The 8,959-nt window shown below is 42.1% G+C and overlaps 1 protein-coding gene across 1 annotated transcript; it reads right to left on the bottom strand.

Moving 5' to 3' along the window:
• Window positions 1-51: 51 nt before the first annotated feature.
• LSM6 (LSM6 homolog, U6 small nuclear RNA and mRNA degradation associated) lies at window positions 52-7,164 on the bottom strand. The gene is made up of 4 exons (XM_035112839.2): window positions 7,044-7,164; window positions 4,566-4,677; window positions 1,594-1,707; window positions 52-329 (listed from the first exon to the last, which is right to left on the bottom strand). Exons 2-4 carry the CDS (start codon window positions 4,657-4,659, stop codon window positions 295-297), a joined length of 243 nt encoding a protein of 80 aa, XP_034968730.1. The 5' UTR covers window positions 4,660-4,677; window positions 7,044-7,164; the 3' UTR covers window positions 52-294.
• Between the last annotated feature and the right edge of the window lie 1,795 nt (window positions 7,165-8,959).

Raw genomic sequence — 8,959 nt, 5'->3', positions numbered from 1 at the left:
CACTGTTCATGTGAGTACCATTTGTTGTATAAAATTATCTTAGAGCATAAACAGATCATATTCTTTTCCAAGTTTATTTCATTCCAAATTATAATACAAGATGTATTCCAAACTCTGCAGCAATATTCCATTTTGTTTTTACATATAAAAAACAACAACCATCCTTTCTTACAGGCCACGTAACATTTACAGCAGAATGAAATAACTTTGTTCACTGAAGAATTGCCAGTAACAAACAAAATAATGTTAAGAAACTAAAGTTGCAATACAAAAATGTTCCATCTTCAGGTATGCTCACATTCTCCTCTTCTGTGTACTTATATACAAAACTGTTTAAAAGGAGGAAAAGACAATTAGGATGTTTTGCATAAATGTACTTGTATATATAATAGTGTATATATAATAGGTATAATTGTAACAGCTACAGTCCATAAACTTAATATTATTGCCAGAAATACTAGTTTGATCCAAAAATACGGATCATTGATGGAAAGCCTGTTTTACATCTCATACTATAATACTGTGAGAAAAGCAAAATAAATCCAAAGAGGTTTTGCTACTGCAACTTTTTGTATGAAACCTGCTACAAGACTGATTTCTTATAGCATCGTGTGACTTTTTGAATATTTGCACCAACAGTGCTAGTATAGCAGCTTCCTTCTGTTCATTATTCCTTGCAGCCAATCCTGTAGTATAGCTCTAAATATACTTTTCTTTGTAAGACAATGAACAATCTTAGCAGTAGTAAGACTAACTCAATCCTAAAAGTGGCATGATCCTGCCAGGACTAAACATTGTTATAGCCCACTGATTACAATGCAAGCTATTTATGCAGGTGCTCAACTCTCCCATTGAAACTAAAAGGGCAAATGCTTAATGTTCCCATTGAAATAAGGAGGGCAAATAACACACCCATTAAACTTAAGTTGAGCCATCATACTAGAGAAGCTCCTACCTGCTAGACTGCTCCAAAAGTTTCAAGTGTCCATACACTGCAGGGTCTTTTGTTTCTTTGTTTTAAATATTTATATACATGCATTTCCACCAACCCCGGCTTAATTTACCTGATCCTAGCATCACTACTAAAATAAATGAAGTTATATCACTGCAAAGATTAAGAAAGCCTCTTTTTCCAACTCTGTAAAACCTGGTGCAACCACCAAGAAAACTAATGGAAAATGTTTGAAGGGAAGCACTGCCTAAAAATCTATTTTCCAATCCAAGGAACAATTCCTAAAATATAAAGTAAAAAGAAAACAAACCACCACTGAGCTCCATACTCTTGACTTTGAGGGCAACACGGATCACTTATTACCTTTTCGCAAAGCCTCACTGGAGTTGAAATATTTAATCATACCTCAGATTCTCTCATTTGTACCAGAACATGAGGCAAGAGGAAAGTGTTGTAACATGTCATTCTGCATGAGGCTTTACAGAAGCCGAACATTTATGGATGCCTGCTTACTACATCTAATTTACCATCAAAAGTATGTGCACAAAGAGTCATTACCTAATTTTTCAAAAAAATTCTTCCCTCAAAACAATTTGGATAAATACGCCAAAGCCCAGTATCTTCTAGTTAAGCATACTTACCATTGTTTCCTCTGATGAAAGCATCCCCGTATTTATTCTTTAGTTGTCCATTTACATACTCCTCTGTCTGCTCCAGAGCTATATTCATGTACCCATCCAAGCAAGCCAGAACACCTAAAATCAATGAGACCCACAGAACTGCTTAGACTTCAGAGCTACATTTTTAAATCAAATGCTGTATTAAAAATTCAGTACAAGTACAGTACATTATTGCAAAAAATGACTAAGCAAGCAGAAGTGTAGAGCTATAGGTTATGGTAGAAAGAATTGCCACACCTTCCAAGAAACTGATTAAGACTGCAATCCTTACCCATTTCCTAGGAGTGAGCCCAATTGACTTCAATAAGACTTGATTCCAAACAGATGTTGTTAGGATTGCACTGTAAGTCACTATCTGGAATTTAGGATATGAAATGTAGTACCACTGTAGCTGAACCCTTTGCCACAAAATCAATAGTTTCTTCTCTGGAGCCTGGAAAGGTCATCCTCCCATTTATGGATTATCTTGAGACTACTGTATCTTAACATTCTGCAGTAAGTTGTCATGCATTTGACTGGACATGGGCACATCAAGTTTAACTCGTATGGTACGGCATGTATTTTATGTTTTCATATTGCAAATCACCCCGTGATCTTTGGATGAAGGGTGGCATAGAAACCAAATAAATCCAAATAATAGAAGGAAACAGCCATGTACACAAGACCAAATGTCTGTTATCACTGAAAACTGGAATACTACAGCTATAAAACATTTTAGGTATACAATGTGGGAAAAGTTAAACTAAATTATTAAGTTATCTAAAGAGATAATAATCTAAGAGGCAACTTTTGTTTTAAAAGTGTGTAGTATTAAAGATGGGACGCAGGTGGTGTTGTGGTTTAAACCACTACGCTGCTTGGACTTGCCAATCAGAAGGTCGGCGGTTCGAGGCCCCACGATGGGGTGAGCTCATTGTTCGGTCCCAGCTCCTGCCAACCTACCGTAGCAGTTCGAAAGCACACAGTCCAAGTAGATAAATAGGTACCACAACAGCGGGAAGGTAAACGGTGTTTCCGTGTGCTGCTCTGGCTTCGCCAGAAATGGCTTAGTCATGCTGGCCACATGACCCGGAAAAACTGTCTGCGGACAAACGTTGGCTCCCTCGGCCAGTAAAGCGAGATGAGCGCCGCAAACCCAGAATCGTTCACGACTAGACTTAACTGTCAGGGGTACCTTTACCTTTAGTATTAAATATAGTTATTTAATATTACCTTAGAGTGCAAACAAGATTCAGATTCAGAGGAAGGCTTGAGGGGGAAAATGCTACGAGTTTATTCTAAAATATGTAATGATTTTGTGGGGTTTAAAAAAAGAATGTTGTATGAAATATTTTAAAAATAATGTCCTGCCAACATATTTCAGTTACAGTCATACCTTGGTTGTCAAACTTAATCCATTCTGAGAGTCCATTAGACTCCCGAAACGGTTCGAAAACCAAGGCACAGCTTCTGATTGGCTCCAGGAGCTTCCTTCACTCAATCAGAAGCCGCGTCGGACGTTCGGCTTCCGAAAAACATTCGCAAATCAGAACATTCACTTCTGGGTTTGCGGCATTCGGGAGCCAAAAAGTCCCGAGTATCAAGGTGTTTGACAACCGAGGTATGACTGTATTCTTAAACCAAGGTTTCAAGCAGCTTCAAGTAAGCCCTAATGATGTTAAAGGGTCTTGCTTTCAAGTTAATATGATGAAAATTAAGATACTGAAGTTGAGATCATAGAAGTATAGAATTATAGTGTTGGAAGGAACCCCAAGGGTCATCTAGTCCAGCCCACTGCAATGCAGGAATCTCAACTAGATCATACATGACAGATGGCCATGCAAGCTCTGATTAAAAACATCCAAGGAAGGAGAGCCCGCTACCTCTCAGGAGAATCTGTTCCACTGTCTACACACTCTTAAAACAAAAGTCCCAGCTGCAAAGGTAACCTTGGCTAGGTATTAGAAAGCTGGACATATCTCAAGGAAAACAGAAAAGCAGACTAAGTTCTCAGATCATATTTATCAAGGCTGTTATTGGAAATGTGGCAAACAAAATATTTGTGAATACCTTAAAGTAAACTGTGTAATCAGAACTATATTTTCTCTCTCAATGTAAAAAGGGGGGAAACCCTACAAACTTGTACACACTGTCTACACACTCTTAAAACAAAAGTCCCAGCTGCAAAGGTAACCTTGGCTAGGTATTAGAAAGCTAGACATATCTCAAGGAAAACAGAAAAGCAGACTAAGGTCTCAGATCATATTTATCAAGGCTGTTATTGGAAACGTGGCAAACAAAATATTTGTGAATACCTTAAAGTAAACTGTGTAATTAGAACTACAGTATATTTTCTCTCTCAATGTAAAAAGGGGGGAAACCCTACAAACTTGTAGCCTTCATCTTGTGTTTGTCAAGCATTAAATGGTCTCTTTCCTAGAATCACCTCTATTATGGTAGTGGTGCCATGAAAACCTCACTCCTCAAAAGATGTACAGTCTCAAAGTTCCCCATCAACTTTCTTCTTAGCTATAGAATCCTTTTAAATGAAGTGAGTTCTTGGGAAATTTAAACTTTTAATTTACACTCAACATCTTCAGAAAGGTCTAGTATTGGTTAGAAATGTCATCACAACCTGCTCCTCATTTGGAACACCAAGTAGGCTTAGAATTTAAGAAAATCAGCTAGGGTTGCCAGGCTTACTGTTCAAAAGAGCAAATTCTCAATCCAAAAAGTTTGGCTGGGATGGTAAAAAGATTCCAGATGTGGGGACTAAATTAATCTCACTACTCCTACCTTTGTATATATAACCCATAATGCCTGAGCTTGACTGTGAAGAACTCTCCAAGAACAGGCCAGGATCATAATCCAAATTATATTGGTTCCTTTCTTCCCAACTCAAAGATCACATAAATATATCATGATGACTGGCGCACAAGACTGACAGAACTTACCTCGATAATCAACTCCAGAATTCAACTTTACAACAACTGGTCTTCCAATGATTTGTTTCAAGAAATCACTTGGAGTTTGTTTCCGTAAACTCATTTTGACAGATCTGGGAGGCTAAAGGAAACAAAAATAGGAAAATGGTTGAAATGCAGAACTCAAAACAGCACAAATGCTCAACAAACAGAGGTAGGATGCTGGCTCTGTAAAGTGATCATTTGGGAAATAAATATCAAACAAGAGGATAAAGCAAAAAAAAATTTGAAGCAAGGCTTTTGAAACTGCAATTCTACAGCCACTGCATGAAACTACTCTCAGCTACATACAGTTTGATATTCTTAATAAGAAGCTTATCTAACACATCTGTTCACAACACACCACCATTTGAAAACATTCAAAGTACTCTGGCATGCCTTTATTCTGTCTCTGTAGTTTTTCTACAAAAGAACTTCACAGTATTGTGGAATTCAGATTCTTTTTTTAACATGGTGACTATGGATTTATAAATAAGGAAGCACAAGCACAGGCACTCTCATCTCATGTACTCATGTATTCAGAACTTTCATTATTTTAAGGCAGTAACATACTGATGAGTGAATTCACTCCAAAAGTACATTGACACAATCGTATAAAAAGCCTAATTTGGTAAACATAGAAATAACCATCTAAAACTTCAGATCCATTTAGTCAATTGTTTTTGCAACTGGATACGTTTCCTAGAAGCACAAGTTGGTGTTGGCAGCATTTCTTCAAATATCACAATAAATATGATCTATTTAAAGTCTCTAAATCTGCTTTTCTTTTAAATACCCCGAACTCTGCACTTTTTGATAAATTAAGTCAACCTATGCCCATTTCACAATATCCATAGCAGCCCTGATGTAACATCCTAGAAGCCTACACAACACAACTGACCTAACTGGGATTTATGCTGTAGCAGATTAGGGTTGCTGCCCAAGAACATTATCATAGGATTCATCAAAACATTTTCTTCATTTATTGCCTCTAATATGATATTCTGGATTTTTAAGAAGTACCGGTAGTTTTATCTATTCTTATTTCCCTTTTCTATTTTCACCATCATTCACTAGAAACAAGACGATGACAGTCACAGATAACCTAGAAATGAAAACCTACAAGTGGACATGATGCACAAGGTTTGTGCATGCAAACACAGGTCAGGCCCATTCATTCATAAAAGCTCCAGATGACCCAATTATTTCCAAGACAGCTAGAGGTAATATCATTATAATATGCTTCTCTGCGGCAGCCTGGCAACCTTGGACACATTATGTACAGTGTATATGTACCCTAGGAAAAAGCAGGGCATACTTAAGTGTCCACAATTTTCCATCAAAATGTTGAGCATAGACCAATCAGACATTTGGATTATAAAATTCACAAGCAGAGACTGGAAGAGCTGCTTAAGGAAAATGAGTCAAGAAGCCTTGCAACTTAACATTTAGCAATCCCAGAACTTCTGGGACTCCTCCTGAAGTCCTGCTGAAGGGTGAGTAATAAATTTAATAAAATTTAATAAAATCAAGGTATCTTGTGGGTGCATACATAGATCAACAGCACCAGAGGAAGCTTTCCAGGAAACATTTCCTGAAAGCACCTAACGGAGACCTAGCCTCCTTGACCCATCACCATTTGGATTATTTGGCAAATGCAATCCTTGTGAAGCGCAGGGTTAAAAAAATAAATGTCTTTTTGAAGTGTATTCCTATTCTACACAGATGTAAAAAGTTTGCGCTTGGCAGTTATTTTATTACCCGAGTGTGCACCTGCAATGGCCACTGTGACTGTAGGTGTGCTCCCGTGTGGTAGTGAGCAAAGGGACGTACTAGGAAGTGGGGTGTGTGTCTCAGGTTCAAATTGCTGCTCAGCTATTAAAGAACCACCGGGTAACACCGGGCCAGCCCCACCTACCTCACAGGTTTATTGTGAGGATAACGTGAACTCGGGGAGGCAGAAGGTGGAGTGCAGAACTGCAGCAGATGAATTAATAAACGTTTGCACGAATTTGAACCCTCTCCACTGCCAGTCCTTCTGTGGGGTCGTATACCGTTAAGGGGCGCACGCCGATGCCGGGGAGGCTGCTCGGCCGTGCATCGCAGGCACCCAGCGAAGTGAAGGGCTGAGGAGCCGAAGACCACACAGTGCGACGGCCAGGGCCGCAGTCTCCCGCTTTGGGGGTCACTTGTGTCCCAAGTCGGCAGGGTCTAGGAAACCAACGGCCAGGGCCCCCTCGTTAACAGGGCGGCCGAGAGGCACTGAGGGAGAAAGCGACACCCTCGACGGCCGCGGCTTGCGAAGGGAGCGGCCCCGCCGCGCAGGCCCTGAGGGAGGCCGCGGTCTAGAATGTTCCGCCACAGCAGCGCGCGCGCGGCCTTTCTCTCTCCCCCCACCCTCCACCAACCGCCACCCCTCGCGCCGCCGCTGCCCTCGAGTTCCACGCTTGCCCGCCCTCAGTCACTCACCCGCGCTTCTTCGCGTTGCTTAACTAGCTCGGGCGGTTTTCCCCGAACGTAAAAAAAGATGATAGGCCGCTCGCTCCGCCAATCAGCGCGCTTCAACTTTGCGTCGCAGCTACGGTGCCCCCACCCGGCCAAAAGTTTTCGCTTCCTCCGCTTTTTCAAAAGCAGGGCGGAGTTCTTTCCTTAAGGCTGCCTTGGCTAGAGAGGAGGAGTCCCGTTGGACTTAAATCGCATTTATTTCCGAGGAAAGGCGACGCACGCAGGGGATCGGGCTGTAGGGCTCCCTTTAAGAGAGTCCCGCCCTGCTCACGGGATAGGTAGGAGAAGACGCGAGGGAGGAGTTCATAAGCCGCCCGCTTTTGTTTTAGTGAAATAAATACGCGCGTGCAGCAATAAGAAGCGAGCTGTGCCTTTGTTTTCAAACCAGGACGTTGTTGCTGCCGGTCCCAAGTTGTTGTTGTTGTTTAGTCGTTTAGTCGTGTCCGACTCTTCGTGACCCCATGGACCATAGCACGCCAGGCACTCCTGTCTTCGCCGGTCCCAAGTATTATCATCATAAAACGGTAGAGTTGGAACGGGTCACGAGGGTCATCTAGTCCAACCCCCTGCAATGCAGGAAACTTTTGCCAACGCGACTGCCTTAATAAAGAAATAATTGAAATAGCAATCCTTGGAAGAGTCCCCTGTAAGAAAACGCCTTTTGCTTCGGAGTTGCCAGAAAACATGTTGCAACTGGGTGGGGTGCGCTGGTGTTTTCTCCAGGCAGAATTTGGCCCCCTATCATTAGGCAGAGTGGAGCAACTGCCTCAAGCAGCAGGTGCTGGCAAGGTGGCCTCTGGTGCCCTCTGCTGACCTCATTGGTGGACAACACTAGCCCATTGTCAGTACGAATTGGAAAACATGTTTGTGGGCTTCCTATAAGCATATGATTGGCCACTGTGAGTACAATATGAGCTTTTTTTTTAAAGGGAGTTGCCACAATTGTTGAGCTTTATTAGGATAAGCCGCCAAAACTTAGGTAGCTGGTGTTTTGAGGGATGGGCAGTGGCTCCACCCACCTGCAGCGGCCGAGACACCCAGCAACTGCTGTGCTGCCCTGCATCTCCTCTGCTGCCCAGTAGTCCAGCCCCCAATGCCCAGCAGCCACCGTTCCAACCTACAGCCCCCCCTGCGCCTGGGTCGGCTCGCCACCCCCACCCCTACACTATAGGGACTAAGTAAGCTTTTGGCCTCATCCACCATCAAAAAGATTCAACTGCCAATCCAATTGGCCCTCTGTGTAATAGAGGTGCTGCCTTGTTCTTTGCCTTAGGCAACAAAATGTCTTGAGCCAGCCCTGCTGCTAGGGTCAGCTGTTCAGAAATCCCTGTTAGCAGCTTGTGCCTGAACACATCATTCAAAAATACCCCACTGGGTTTGGCAGCATTTCCTTTGCAGAATATGTGCATAGAGGTTTGCACATGTTTACTCATGCTGCATATACATAACTTTAAAGCACATTCAAAGTGCACCCTGCACAAACCCTGGGAACTGTAGAATTGTAAGAAGAGTTGCAGTTCCCGGCACCCTTAAACTATAGCGCTCAGAATTGAGGGGTTAAATGTGGTTTGAATCTTCTTTAAATATATGGTGTTAAGCAGCATCAGAAGTAAGCCCTGCTGTATTCAGTGGAGCATCTTCCATACTAAGTGCACTTGAGACTGCAGCCTATTGCTCAGGAAGCAGAGTGTACAACTTGTGAATTGCAACTAGAGTTGCAGATTCCTGAAATTAATGGATTCTGGTACAGTACTGGCTAGGGTCTGGAGGTGGAGTCCAGAGAGGGGCAATTCAGCTGCAGAATCTAGTGGCTCTTGGCAGACCCAGGAGTAGAAAACAGCATAGTTTTTAAAAATGTTGCAGAAGATGCTCAGGAGTGA

The sequence above is a fragment of the Zootoca vivipara genome, chromosome 9, assembly GCF_963506605.1.
Source record: "Zootoca vivipara chromosome 9, rZooViv1.1, whole genome shotgun sequence".
NCBI lineage: Eukaryota > Metazoa > Chordata > Lepidosauria > Squamata > Lacertidae > Zootoca > Zootoca vivipara.
Note: the sequence above shows the minus strand (reverse complement) of the source record. Positions and strands in the feature narration are given on the sequence as shown.

What these genes read in the sequence shown, in the direction of transcription:
- LSM6 (XM_035112839.2), bottom strand. Translation starts at nt 4,659, where the DNA reads ATGAGTTTACGGAAACAAACTCCAAGTGATTTCTTGAAACAAATCATT. An exon ending in TTCTGGAGTTGATTATCGAG is followed by an intron (nt 1,708 to 4,565) that starts GTAAGTTCTGTC and finishes CATTGATTTTAG; the next exon opens with GTGTTCTGGCTTGCTTGGAT. An exon ending in TTTCATCAGAGGAAACAATG is followed by an intron (nt 330 to 1,593) that starts GTAAGTATGCTT and finishes CCTTTTAAACAG; the next exon opens with TTTTGTATATAAGTACACAG.